The following is a 15,300-nucleotide window of genomic DNA, read 5'->3' as shown; positions in this document are numbered from 1 at the left end:
TGATGGGACGGTAGTTCCCAGGATCCAAGGTGGATTCCCCCCTTGTGGAGTGGGGTAACTGTAGCTGCGTGCCACTCAGTGGGCACAAAGCCTGAGGTGAGGCTATGATTAAACATGACACTTAGGTGGGGTGCCAGTTCATTTTGTAGTTCATGTAGTACACAGCTCTGGATGTCATCTGGTCCAATGGATGCTGTATTCTTAGCTTTGGAGAGTGCGGTTTCTACCTGTGTGGCCATGATTACCAGAATTTGGCAATCTTTTGGTATTGAGATGGGCCCTTTAGGGGGTGAGAGGGGGGTGAAGCTGGCACTAAATCGATCTGCCAGGATATTGGCAATATCCTTGGGATCAGTAAATCTAATGCCATTCTATTGTAGCTCAGAGCATATGTGAGCATTGCCATTTAGATTCTTGACATAACTATAGAATGCCTTGTGGTTGTCTTTGGAATCTTTGGCAATTTTATTTTCCTAACTAGCTTTGGAGGATTTTATGAGGGATCTCAGCTTCTTACTGAGGCTGGTAAGGGAGTTTTTTGCATCCTGGCATTTTCCTCTTGTCTGCAACAGTTTCTTTCTTCTGTTGTATAGTTTATTTATGGCAGGGGACCACAAGATTGGCTTCCTTTTTTTGGAGGAGAGCATCTTGGTTCTATTTGGGATGGCACAATTCATGCACAACTGGATGTGCTCGTACAGTGCCTTAGTGTTGGATTAAGCAGTCGAACTTTCAGCTCCCATCTGCATGGGTGTCATGAAGTTTGTCACTTCACACTTGAGTAGCATGAAGTTGGCTTTGGAGAAGTTTTTTACGGTGGTTTCCTTACTGGGGGGTGGGATGTGGATGTCAAGGGTGATTTGCTTATGGTCAGACCTGACCAATGAGGGTGTGACCACTGGTGTGGAGCATCTATCTCCCATGCTGGCAATGACCAAGTCTAGGATATTGGAGCCCCTGGTGGGACAATGGATTAGTTGATCCAGGGCATTGGAATTTATGAATTCCAAGAATCGTTGGGAAAAGGTGTTGGTACCCGAGTAGTTTTCCCAGTTAATGGCAGGGTAGTTGAAATCACCCAGTATTAAGGTGCTTGGTTGTATCTTAATATTTTCCAGTATGTTTAGAAAGGTGTAGTGAGAATCTTGGCACATGGTGGGGAATCTGTAGCAAGCTGCAGTTTGGATTGCAATCTTACCTAGTGTTAGTTGCACCTGGGGAATTTCAGATGCATTGTGCTGGGCAGCTAGCCTGGAGGTGTGAATATCCTTGGTGAATATGGTCACTCCTCCACCTTTAGTGTTTCAGTCTTGGTTCGGTGGCCGAAAAGTGTGGTAAGAGTTGTAGCCTGGTATTGCAGGGGTGCTCTCTGCAGCCTTGAACCAGGTCTCAGTTACTGCACAGATATCAATGTTCTCCATTTTTAGGAGTGCCTCGAGAGAGTGCATTTTGAGGTTTACACTTCTAGCATTGAGTAGCATTACATTCAGATTTTGCATGCTTGTATCTGTTACAGTGGTGGTTTTGACCTTTGAACCTTGCCTAAAAATGGCACTATAGGGGTGGCAAGAGCTTTAGCCAGTAACCTGAATCCCAGGGGTGACAGGTGCAGACCATCTCTGGCAAAGCAAGGCGGTTTGTCGATCATGTCGTCCCAGGCAGACAGATACTGGATCCCCTCTGAATGACACCAGAAGCTTAGCCAATGTTTGAAGCCAACCATTTTGTCCTTATACTGTGGTATCATTCTGGGTGAAGGCAGGATGCTACTCAGGGCTAGGGTCATATCTGTCTGGGCCACATGATCCGAGAGCTCTTTCATGTCTCTTTTCATGTAGTCCACGGAGGTACGTCTCAAGTCATTCACTCCAACATGGACAATGACAGAGTCGTATTTGTACTTGTTGTGGAGTGACTTAAGTCATGCGTTATGTGGCGGATCCTGGCACCAGACAGGCAGCTGACTAATTTTCTCCTTGTTCAGCCTGGTGAGTGGGACATGAGTGTACCTGACTATAGAGTCACCTATGACTAAAGTGTTGGGTATGTCGTCTTGCCTTACGGTTGTTGGGTGGCACACTGGTGCTGTGAGCTATGTCTCACTTTGGTTGTGACTGGTGTTTGTTTGCATTTCAGCTTCGGAGGTCCTTGGTGCTTGGACAGGTTAATGTTAAGGGCCTCCACATATGTGTGTTTAGTGTTGCTATTTGTCGGTGTTGATGGTCTGGGTTTTGAAGAGCTATGTGCTGCTTGAGGTGTAGTGCAGGTGTTAACCTTTTCCTCTTGACTGTCTAGCACAATCTTGGCTGGAGAGAGCTTTGCTTCCAGTTTGGCTATGTAAGTGCAACTCTCGCAGGTTGTAGTGTTGGGTGGTAGGAGGAGGGGGTTGTCTGTGTACATGAGGCAGTTGCTGCATTGCCCCAGTTTGCCCAAGCTCACCAGGTGGACAGGAGAAATCACTGGAAGCTGACCTTTGGACATGCCTGTTTAGGTGCTTTTTTGTAAAGTACAAGAGCTGTTCTTCCCTTACCTTTGCAAAGTACTTTGCAATTTTAGGCTTTTTAGTGCCTACGATTAATTTCTCCTTATTAACCTTGACTGGGTGGATGGAAAAGGAAACCAGCAAGTAGGTATGTTTGAGGATATCCCTGCAGATGTCCTGATAGGGAATGATGTGCTCATGCAATTACACGCAGTCAGGCTTGGAGCAGCCAGGACTGGGGAGGTGGTTTCTTCAGAGACGGAGCTACTCTGTAGCAGTGAGACTAAAGGTGAGCCACAGCTGCTTGAGGGTACTGATGTTCCCTTGGACAGAGAGACTGCAAAGGCAGATGCGAGTAGTAGTACTCAGGCTGACAGTGAGGCACCACTGTCAGAGGATGACAGACTTCCTGTGGAAGGGGAGCTGGGAAGGGTTACAAAGAGAGAGTTGAGGCAGGGTCAGCTCTCAGACCCTACAGTGCAAGGCCTGAGACATGTAGCTAGTGAGGCACCTGATTCTCAAGGGAAGGGGAAAGCTGTATACTGGGACAAAGGGTTACTGTATAGAGAGTGGACCCCTGAGGGAAGGCTAGAAGGTGAGAGGATACAGCAGTTGGTAGTGCCTACAGCCTGGCGTTTCTAGCCACAGCCCACGATATTCCCTTAGCAGGTCATATGGGCATAAAACGTTACATCCAGGACAGGAGGGATGGCCAGAGGTCTGTGCTGTGGAAGATCTCAGAATTCCCTGAATCTCTTTTTTGACTGAGGATAGTCCTGACATTCCCATTGGAAATGCTCCCTTACAGTATGTAGGGTTTCCCCAAAGGAAAAGTCCTCGGGTGGAGAGTCTGAAGGGATGGATTCCTCTGCATCAGAATCCTCATAAGCAGAGAAAGGTTGCGTATCTTCATATTCAGATGCATCAGAGTCATCGGACCCCTGTTCAGATAAAACTACTGGGGACAAGTCTCTTTCTTTTGGAAGGGGTAGCCTGGCTTCACCTAAACATTATAAGGTCTTCCGCCATTTTAAGTATTTGAGACTGAGGCAAGGAAGCCGGTGCCTGAGCTTGGGTCATTGTTTTTTTGGGTGTGGTTCATACCCTGGGCCTTAGAAACTTGGTAGTTTTCTTAAGAACTGTAGATGTGAAAGAAATCGTCAGTCTGTGTCAAGTATCGGTAGTGCGAAGTACTTCCTTGGAAGCTGGTGCTTGCACAGCGGCTCTGGACCCATCCAAGGTAGAGACATGCGCAGGATCCTTAGTCAAAGAAGAGTCTCGCGGCATACCGGACTCCGAAAGGGTCTCTGTAGCGCCCTGCAAATTCACAGAAGTGGGCATCAGGGGCTGCAAAAGCATCTCACGGAGGACCAGAGAACTGACAAGTAGCATAACGGAAGCATCATTGGCAGTCTTGGACCTGTGTGGTCTCTGTCTTTAGCCTTACATTTTTTTCAGAAGATCTGCTGTCGGATAGCTTACAGAAGCCATATCAGAATTTGAGGACTGAGAGCAAAAATATCTAGCTGCAATAAGGGCCCGACGACGTATAGTTCTGACGCTGAACAAAGCCCAAAAGCGACAGCGGGGGATGTCGTGGTCTGGGCCTAAACAAGTGACGCAGTAAGAATGAAAGTCTCAGTTTGGTATTTGCTTTCTACAGGCGAGACAATTGTTGACTTTTTCTGACATCGGTTAGAGCAAAAAAAAAAGAATCCCCAACAGAGTACTTAGCTTTAGAAGACTTCAACTTCAATTCGGATATGAAAAACTTAGGTAGCGACCAACCGGCACTCGTGTGAACTGCTTCTGCTTCGGGCTCCACGGCAAGAAAGACTGATATAATGGCGTCAGGTGCCTGATTTTATACCACTGACAACTTGACGTCAGTCCTGGAGCGACAGCAACCGACCCAGAAATAGTAAGCCTCTGGTATTCGGGCTGACTGAGGGCTACCCTGGCAGGGATAACCCAAATGTGATGAGTGCAACAGTGAAACACGAAGAACATATCTGCTGGTTGATGTGATGGCCAGCAAGAAGGCAGTTTTCCAAGAAAGTTACTTCAGGTCCACTGAAGCAGCTGGCTCAAAGGGAGGCACAGTCAGTTTTTCAAGGACAAAGATTCCAGGCTGGAGCCGGTGGCCTTCTAGGTGGTCTAATGTGGGCCACCTCCCTACGGAACTGTTTTAACAAGGGGTGAGAAAATATGGGCGGATCCGATTAGATATAGGCAGAGATAGCCATGGCATGTATTTTGATGGAGGAGTATGACAGTCCCTTTTCTAGGAGCTCGGCCAGGTAGTCCAGAACCAATGCCAGACTGGCATGGTTGGTGGTAACACCCTTGCTGTGGCACCAGACAGTAAATCTTTTCCATTTGGCAGAGTAGGATTTTCTGGTACTAGGCCTTCTGGCCTCCTTAATGATATTTAAAACCTGCCTGCTTAAGGCTGTATTGTCATCTGCCTTTGGGGTATAAGCCATGTGGACAGCTTGAGTGTGAGGAGGTTTGGATGCAATACCGTCCCTTTCTCCCGAGTTAGAAGGTCTGCTGTGAAAGGCAGGTGGATGGGAGGCTCTTTGGCCAGAATGAGGAGTAAGGGGTACCAGTGCTGTCTGCGCCTGTCTGGAACAGTGAGAATAGCCTTTGGCCCTTCCTTCCTGATCTTGAGAAGTACCCTGGGAATTAACGGCAAGGGAGGGAATGCGTACACAAACAGGTTGCTCCAGTGGAAGGAGAGGCTGTCCACCCTCAATGCTTCTGGATGGAATTCTCTGGAGAAAAATGTGGTTATCTGGCAGTTGTCTGTGGTTGTGAAAAGGTCTTTGTCTAGTTCCCCCCAGTTTTTCCTGATGTTGAGAAAGATCCCCCTGTGCAGCTGCCACTCATGGGGATCTAGGAGGCTTTTGCTTAATTGGTCTGCCAGGGTGTTCTGTTTCCCTGGGATATACTGAGCAATCAGATGCAGTCCCAGATTTGAGGCCGACTGCCAGATTTGTATAGTTAAGCGACACAGGGGGTAGGAGTGAGTGGCCCCTGCTTGTTAATGTACCACATTACTATTGCGTTGTTTGTCTTGATTAAGAGCACTCCTGGTCTCAAGTGATCCTTGAAAGCCAAGATTGCCCTGTGCACTGCCAGCATTTCTTTTAGGTTGCTGTGAAGGCCCTGAACCTCCTGTTCCCAAATGCCCTGAGTGGACATAATTAATCGGTGTGCCTCCCAGGCAGTGTTGAAGCATATATGGTGATGGTCTGGCCCTGGGGAAGAGTAATGAAGGGTAGACCCTTGTTCAGGGTACACACCTCTGCCCACCATAGGAGCTCCTTCTTTAAGCAAGGAATCAAGGGCAGCTGGTGTTCCAGTGACTGAATGTTGACACCAGAGGTTCCTGAGGTACCACTGTAGTTTCCTCATGTGCAGTCTGGCTAGTGGTATCAACAGGAGGTCATGTATCCCAGTGCCTACAGGAATTTCCTTGCTGTGAGGTGGGTCCTGTGGGCCAGCTGTGAAAAATAAGAGGGGAGGAAGCTCTGCTTTTCGGAGAGAGACCGTTTGTGTTGATGTGTCCAGTAGAGCTCCCTTGAAGGTTAACCTTCTTGAAGGGTGAGTTTGGGACTTCTTTCAGTTAACTGTGAATCCCAGGGAGGTTAGGAGAGTCTGAACAAAAGGTAAGTGGTCCTGCAGGAGTCTTTCCTTGGTGTCCACCTGGATGAGGCAGTTGTCTAGGTAGGGATAAATCTGTCTGCAAAGGGCAATGACAGGGGCCAAGCACTTGGTAAAGACTCTGGAAGCAGTAGATAAACCAAAGGGCAGAACAGAGAACTGAAAGTGTTCCGACCCCACTCCTGAAAGAATTCCTTATGGGGATATGGAGGTAGATATCCTTCAAATTTGGGGTCACTAGCCAGGCATGTGGTATCAGCATAGGCAAAAGCTTATGTAGGTTCAGCATTTTGAATTTTGGGACCAGAAGGGACAGATTCAGAGTGAATAAGTCTAGAATAAGGTACCAGGTGCCCTCTTTTCTGGGTACCAGGAACGGTCTGGAATAAAACCCTTTTCCGGCCTGTTCCTTTGGTACAGGTTCCACTGCACCTCATGCACAAAGCTTTTGGATCTGGCATATTGCCTCTGCCCTCTGATTTGCTGGTATATTGGGGAAACATGAATATCTAGGGTTAGTCTTGAAAGAGAATCTGTACCCGCTGGTAATAATTTTTATGACCCATATATCTGAGGTGATGGTCTGACAATTCCCTAGGAAGAGAGGAAAGTTTTCCTCCTAGTCTCTCTGGGGAGAAGGGGGGGCAGAGGGGAGGGGAGTAAGTGTCACTGTGATTCCTTGGAGAAGGGAGTGGGCTTAAAACTCCCTTGCCTAGGCATTTCAGTAGTCCATTGTCTGGATCTCTGCTGGCTAAGTAACTGCTGCCTAGAAGGCCTGTCCCTGTGACCTTTCCTCTGCACAGGTTTTGTTTGGGTAGCAAAGGACCAATGCTTTCTGGGGAAGTTCCTACTGAACCCGGGAGGCTGTACCTGTAGGAAATCCTTCACAGTCTGCATAGACTTGGTCTTGTCTTCTATTTTCTTAATAACCTTCTTGGCTTTGGGTCCGAATAGTTGGTCCTTGTCCAGAGGGGCATCTAATAACTTGGACTTTACCTGGTCAGGCAAAGGTTGCTTCCCTTAACCAGGCATACCTTCTGATCACTGAGCCAGATACTGCACCCCTGTTAGAAGCTTCCAAGGCATCAAATCCACAATGCAGGGAAATGCTTGGCTACCTGGGAGCTATAAAGTAAAATATCCGCTAGTTCCCTAGTTGTACTGCTGCCTGGTATGGTGGACATTTTATGTTTCAATAATTCCAGCACATTTTGCTGGAATTTAAGCATATGAAATTGGCAATTCAGAGCTCTAATGGCCAAGGTAGCTGAAGTGTAGACCTTCTTTCTGAGTTTGTCCAAGGCTCTGCTGTCTTTATCAGTTGAGCTGTTCTTTTTTTTGAAGAACTACCCCCCCCCCCCCCCCCCGGGACCTTAAGTAATGCTCTCTGGGTCAGCTGCAGGGTTTTTGAAGAGATGCTTGTGGGTGTCTTGCACCTGTAATATCTGTCTGACTTCCTGGGAGCAGGTGGCAGAGAGTCTGGGGAAGTCCAGATTCCAAGAAAACATCCTCCACCACATTCAGGATTGGGGGAATGACCACAGGTTTGTGCTGTGGCAGGTCAAAGAACTCTCTCAGTCTCTTCTTTGACTGAGGGTAATCTTGTGCCGCCCAGTGAATGTTTCCTGAGGGAATTTAAAGCTTCCACAAAACAGAGGTCCTGAGGTGGGGAGGGGGAAGGGATGGGGTCCTCAGCATCAGAATCCTCAAATGCTGCAAAAGGCTGCTCTTCAGTGTCCAACTATTCTAGTTCAGACCCTTCTGACTCCTGGTCAGAAGGAGCCTCAGGGGAAGTGTCACTCTTCCTTTTGGCTGGGGTGGTTTGGGCAGACTGGCTTCCTCTAATCAAGTGATTAAATCTTCTGCCATTATGAGCAACTGCTGCGACTGCATGGCAGGCTGGGTGGGAGGAAGTAGATGGCTGGGACCCTGGGATGGGATCTTTTTAGGGTAGGTCTGGTCTTGGGCCTCCTGGAGTCAATGGCCTTATGCAAGACTAGTTAAACTGGCGGTGTGGTCATGCACACATGCACCATTACAACAGAAATTATTGGTTTAAATATCAGCATGTTTAAGCGATTTGCTGATTAATACAATCCTACCTACGCAACACAATACATGATGCATAAACTGCCAATCCAACATTTCTCCCTACCAGCTATTTTTTTTTTTTTTTTAAAAGCTGAAAAGTTTTTAAATTGTCATTTTCTATACATGGACGTCAAGGAGTGTAAACAATGAACTTTAACCTCCCTGGTGCCAACATACGGAAAGCATCACATGCATCCATAGACTTTAATAGTCTAGCATTACACACACACAGAACACCACACCCATTTAAATCTGATTCACCTCATGCTACCCCTAAGGTGGCATCATTTTTGAACAGTCCAAATTTGTTTGGGCTATAATTTTAATAAAAAGTCTATGAAGCTTTTTAATAAAACACACCTGAAGACAGTAACCAGCAACAGGAGGGAAAACACTCTGTGGCACAACTAGCTGGTATGAACATCTTCATCTCACTTCAGACAATGCATCCCAATGTCAAGCTGTAATGTGCATGACAAAACTTTTACAAACAAGTGTTGTAAATTACCTGACTGAAAGACATATCTGGCTAGTCCTTGCATTAATTCAGCAGGCCAAGTTGGAGGGGCACTTTCTCCAGATTCACGTTTTAATCGGAATGTTAGCTCAAATCCAAAACCACTGGGACCATCAAGACCTGTAAGTCTGAATAAGTAAAATGGTCACAATTAATATTGGAAAAATTCATAACAAAATGCAATAGCCAATCATTTCAAAGTGGTGATATTTAAGTGTACACACTATTAAATATAATACAATGTACACACCAAACAACTGAAAAGCAACTGATTTTGACAAGTCACTTAAATACATAAACTAATGTATGGACCTTATCAAATGGTCACCTACTTTTGCAGGAAACTGGATAAATCACTTCAAACACTTTCTTTTAAAGACACTTGCATGTCAAAATCCTGTGATATAAAAGAAAAACTCGGTGAGACTTGCTAACTGTCAGCACTTTCAACAACAAAGTAAGCTGCAGTTCGCTTTCAAAGAACCTATCAGTTTTTTTTTTTTCACCCAATGACAACACTGTACTAAGAATTATACAAATTACAGGATCATCAAAATAACTGCAGTGGTGGTGCTGCGGTAGCATTGCCGCCTCACATTAAGACGTTGCCCTGTTCGATTCTCAGCTAGAGCGTCTTCTGTGTGGAGACGTGTGAATGGGCGTATCTTCGTTGAAGGTTGTGCGTCAGGGCCAGCAACTTGGCACGTTAAAATCTACTGTCAATCATTAACTGACCGGAGTTCCGCTGTGGCGACACCTAACCGGGAAAAGCCGAAAGACACAACAACAGGATCATCGAAATGTTCCTTAATTGGCAATCCCACTGTAATGGAACCTTGCCTACAAGAAGAAGTTCAGCTATCACATGAGACGGAATTAAACAAATAAAACTGAAGTACAAATGAAAAATGGATCATGAACACTTCCAGACACACACACACACACACACACACACACACACACACACACACACACACACACACACACATACTCTGTCTGCACACACAGCAAAAACAAACAATGGAAAGCAGCATAATGCAATCAATCTCATCACATGTAAGGTGCTTTGCTGGTGTCACAAGGAATTACATTACATAGAAAACATCATCACCCCTACAAAGTACTGAAAACCACCTCTTAAACAAAAAGATCTACACAAATGCAAAACAGATACACAAAATGGGCTCAGTGAACAATACATAAGCATTACAGTAAAACAAATGGAATATCAAAGGTACAGACCACCAAGAAAATAAAAAGGCTCCATTAGTACAATGCTATTAAAGCAATGCTAGCTAAAACAAGCCATCTGTCTAATGATGGCATGTACATATCTCACATATGCATTTGATATATTAGGAAACTATTCCCAAATGCAAAAAAACAGAAGTGAACAATTCAAAGAAAACATTCACTGATGTGGTGCCAGTATTTAAACATGTAAACAATAATACACTCCTGTGTACACATAATGTTGGGTTTATCCATGGCTGAGTTTGTTTAATCACTTGGCTTTGCCTTCATGATCAAGTCATGGATAAAGCTTGCATTATCCGCACAGTCACAGACTGCCACTTAATTATTTTAAGTAACAAGTGAAGAAAATGAAGGTCACAGTATGAAAAGAACTTTGCAGAGCTATATCTTTAATGACAACAGCTTATATACAGTCAAATATGGGAACATAAATGTGTGACACTTCTTATTTTAACTCTGTGACGGAAGAATAGAAAAAGTTGGCTGCAATTAAGTTTCGTAATTACTATACTTAACAAAATCAAATAATGAAACTTTTTGTCTGGAAAGTTTTCCGGCAGCTAAAACCATGTCTGAAATCCTTTCTAGAAGATCTGGAAAGTTTAAGGGAGCTACAACATGAGAAATATTCAACGGTAAAGACAGGTGCATCCCCAAATGAGGAATAGGGTGAACCTTCCATGGAACGTACTGAAATAAGTCTTTTGCACTGTAATGGAAGGGGAAGAGTCTGAAACCACTCTTCTCAATTAATGGGTGAGGAGCATAAGTTTTGGTTTTAGAAATTCTGAAGTACGGCATGAAACCATATGCAAAAGGCAGGAAGGCATTCAGGAAATCCTCAATGGTTAAACAGGGCAATCTCTAGTCACATCTTCTGGAAGTTGAACAACTCGAAAGAATCCCAAACCCTCAGCTCCAGGAGAAGACTGCAGCTCAAGACAGCCATCTGCCAACATATTAACTACTTTAAATTCCAGGTGAAGTGAAAGAGCAATGTCCAGTCTATGGCTCGCTTCCAGACATGCGCCACCACTATGCATAATGGGTTCAAGAGCTTAAAAATACATCCCAAAATGCTACTCTGACAGAAACAAAATAGATTTCCGTCTGTTCCCTCTTCTCACTGAGGCAAAAAACAATGACCACATCTATAGGTGGGAGATGCATTGTCCATTTCTCGGGGGGTGGGAGCTCTTGGGGGATTACTTTTCCTGCACCATGGTGGAGCCAGTGTAGACTTTCCACCTTGCTAGCAAATCATCCACCACTATCAATACCTAGAATGAGTTCTACAGCAGGAAGGGCAGAAGCATTTTTAAGCTGGTGAAAGCAGTCCACGGATTCAAAGATCAGCAATAAGACAAGCAGCACTTCTGTGGGCAAGTGGAGACTTTGCAGCCACTGGCATCATGGCTACTGCAATACCTATTTTCCTGGGAGTATGCAAAGAGTAAACTAAAGACTGTGGTTGTAATCAAATCAGAAAGGTTAAGTATTGTCCAAGACTTGACACCTACTTTGTCCTCACTAAAGCTGCCAAGGTAATGACATCATGAGCCTTCTATGTGGGCAGAAGGAACACAGATTAAAGAAGGTATAACTCTTCTGAATGGTAGACGCATCTCAGGGATAGCTTCAGAGAGGATTTTAGCAATTTTTGAAGACCTTCAGGCCTGCAACCCGAAGCTAGGGGCAATACTAAGGAGTCCTCCATCAGAAGCCAGTCAACCAATTAAATGAACAGGCAGCTCTTTATGCAACAAGACCTCCCCTACTGCAAGCACCTTGCTAAGCAGTCTGTGTGCAGGGTCCAATGATAACACCCTGTAAAGATCACATTCAGATACCAAGAAAAACAGTGCAGTCGAGCCTGAAGCACAAAATAAACCAGCAACTGAAAAGTGCCTCAAATCACAAGACACCCACAAAGAATGGAGAATAATTACCCTTAAGTTACTCTATAAAATGTCTCTATTAAACACATTAAATTTTGAATTAATCACTTTCATCACATATGAGACTTCAAGATAGACATACATCAAAGAAAAGGAAATACTCCAAGACACAGCTATTTCAGACTTTGTATATTCAAGTCCCCAGTTATGCACATTTAGTCGTGCCATTCTAGGACTCACAATTGCAAGTTTAAGAATTTAAAACACTTGTCATAAAGAAACAGATCTGCCCAAGTTATGGAGAAGACAATTTTCGCCCAGTCCCTAGAGTCAGTAGCCTGGTGCACAGATTTCCTGCCTCACTGGTTGCTGGTGAAACAAAGATGCACTTCTAGCAGATCTCAGATCTCACCTGAGAAATAAATTAAAAAATTTGTGCTTGCATAACATCCATGCATGCAGGTCTACTTCTATCCTGCTCAGATGAGCTTGCTAAACAATTTCCCTGGTGTGGGATGTTAGAGGCTCTCAGGGCGAGCCCCAATTGCTTGGCCAGGTCCCATGTTCGCACTGCTAATCTGCACAGCAGAAAGTTCCTCCCTGTATGCTGATATACTTAATCACTGTGGTGCTGGGTCATGATGTGCAAAGTGCCCTGCTAGCAAAAAGTATGAATACACGGATGGCTTGAATGACTGCCACCATCTCTTTTACAGTGATGTGCTTTATCTTGAGGTTTCTGTTCCCTTGGGTACTCATCTCTCCCACATTTGTCACCTAACCTATGTCCAAGGCATTTTGGTGACTGAAGGCCTATCATGAGAACGCTTCCACACAGAGGTATATCTGATTAACTCCGCATAAGAAGAATTTAATTGTTTTTTTTTAATTACATGTTGAGTACCAGTGGGACAGGGCATGGCAGGAAAGTACACTTGTGTAAAATCCTTCTGTTCATTGTTTCAGTTCACAGTATGGATCTCCTGCCAAGAGTAGCTCAAGAGTAGCTCAACGTCACACGTATACACCCTGTATAGGGCATAGTATGTCGAGGTGATGCAGAGACAGTGCTACCCAGAAATTAATTGCCCCAGAAGAGATAAGTCTCCATAAGACAAAAAAGACCATGGGACATCTAGAAGAGAAAATGCAGAGGAAAGGAGGAGACCCTTGGCCGGGGGTGGGGGACAAAAAGAAAATCCAAAGTAAAAAAAGGAGATCATAAGGAGGAAGTGAATACTGAAACAGTGAAGAGAAGGACGTTGACTGTTATGGTTAGATTTTTACACAACTGTGCTATGTCCTTCTAAATCAATACTGAAGTACACTTCACAGTAGGGAAGAGTACAAAAGCTCAAGATAAGGATTGGGAGGTGGAAAGCTGGGAAAAGTCCTCAACAAACTCATGTAGAATGGCTCGAGCAAAATCTGCTGTAGCCCTAGAAACCACATCCAATTTATAAATGTTTGCTAAAGCTATGCACTGAAGACCAAATCCACCCCCTTGAAGAAAGCACCAGAAGAGGCAACAGCCATAGTGGAGTGAGCGCCAATGGAAGTAGACATTTGCCATGAAAAGAAAAACAAAAGGAAATAACCTTAGAAACCCAGGAGGAGATGGTTTGCTTAGAAACAGCCAAACCCAATGTCCTGGGATGAAAAGAAAAAAAAAACTGGTCAGATTTACAAACAGCCTTTGTTTTATCCAAGTAAGAAGACAGCTGTCTGTGTGACTCCAAAGTATGCAAGACCCTCACACTAGAAGTTTGAAGAGAAGGAAAAAAGGAAGGGGGTGGAACTGCCTGATTCAGGGACAACTTACTGACCACCTTGGGCATAAAGAGGATTAGTATGAAGAAACACACTGTCCCTGTGAAAAACTTAAAAAGAAGGTATGGCCATAACGGCCTGAAGCCCAGAAAGCCTCCTATCAGAAGTAAAACCAAGTAAATAAGACAGTCTTTCAAGTACAATGATGCAGAGAAACTGAATCTGTAAGCTCAAAAGGAGCCTGGGTCAAATTTTCTAAAAAAAATAAAATACAATTAAGTTCCCAAAAGAGAGGAACAGCCTTCCTTGGGAGCCTACTATGCAGGATGCCTTTAAAAAACTGTTTTGACCTGAAAGCTAGAATTCAAAGGAAGATTCTGGGGAGACCAGCACAAACAGCTGACAAATGGGCCTTTACAAAAGAACATGCCAAGTGAGACTGGAGCAACTCACACAAACAGAAGAGCACCACAGGGACCCCCAATGAAAATGGTTATGAGCATGACACCAGGCAGAAAATCTCTTCCATTTGGACATACAAGATTTTCTGGTTGCAGGTTTTTTGTCTGCTGTAAAACTTTAAGCACATCTTCAGAAATAGTTGCTTAAAAGGAATCAGAACACAATCACCCTTAGTGTCAGTATTAGACTGGACAACTAAGGATGGACGATTCAGCACTTGTTCTTGTGTGGGGAGATCTAACCAGTGAGGTAACACGTGATGACTGTACCTGGCAAGATGCATTAATGGGGGACTAGTGCTGTCTTGGCCAAAAGGGAGTCACTAAAGATTTTCGGGGAGTCTAGCTGAATCTTCTACAGGACTCTGAAGTACAGGAAAATGAGGGAATGCATAAAGAAATATCCACTTCCAAGGGAAAGAAGGGGTGTCTGTCTTCCATGCCAGATGGCATGGCACTCTGGAACAGAAAAAAGGGAGTTTCCTGTCCAGAGGGGAGGCAAAAAGATCTACTAAGGAATACCCCACTGATGGACTATATCCAGAAACACATCTCTGTGAAGCATCCATTCGTAAGCCTGTGTTTTGGACCCGCTCAAGGTGTCTGCCACTAAATTTTTCTCCAAGGGAATATACACTGCCAGAAGAGAGTTAACTGATAACCGACAGCCACAGCCAACCTGCAGAGATCCCTGCTTCTTGACATACCACCTCACTGTGGTGTTGTCCATGTAAACCTTCAGAGGGCCTGCAGACAGCACGGGGTGAATAACTTGAAGGGCCAGAATCAGAGCTCTTATCTCTTTGATGTTGATATGATTTGACTGCTGATGGAGAAGCCAAAGACTTTGGACTTCCAGATGACCTCAGAAAGCCCCCCACCCTGTAAAGCATCTGTGACTAGTTCTTGAGAAAGAATTGGAGGCTGAAACGGCAGGCCTGGTTTAACGGAAACTTGCTTCATCCACGACTCAAATTTTAACTTTAGACAAGGAAGGAGAGAAACACTGAAATCTAGAGGATGGCAATCCTGAAGCCAAACTGACTTGAGGTACCACTGAAGCTTCAGCATGTGCAGTCTGGCAACAGGGGACATTGGAACAGAAAAAGCTAGGTACCTCAGGGCTCGAATAAATTCTTCAGCTGGAACAGCAGG

General features: G+C 44.7%; 1 protein-coding gene across 1 annotated transcript in view; it reads right to left on the bottom strand.

Annotated features, from left to right (window-relative positions):
- SUFU (SUFU negative regulator of hedgehog signaling) overlaps positions 1-15,300 on the bottom strand; it is a 1,639,861-nt gene that overhangs the window by 1,349,287 nt on the left and 275,274 nt on the right. The window contains exon 3 of the mRNA XM_044056544.1: positions 8,751-8,887. Within this exon, the coding sequence (XP_043912479.1) occupies positions 8,751-8,887 (137 nt within the window). The remainder of the gene's footprint in view (positions 1-8,750; positions 8,888-15,300) is intronic.

The sequence above is a fragment of the Protopterus annectens genome, chromosome 14.part0 (assembly GCF_019279795.1).
Source record: "Protopterus annectens isolate FY-2018-M chromosome 14.part0, PAN1.0, whole genome shotgun sequence".
Taxonomy (NCBI): Eukaryota; Metazoa; Chordata; order Ceratodontiformes; family Protopteridae; genus Protopterus; species Protopterus annectens.
The sequence above is the reverse complement of the archived record's forward strand: the minus strand, read 5'-3'. Positions and strand labels throughout refer to the sequence as shown.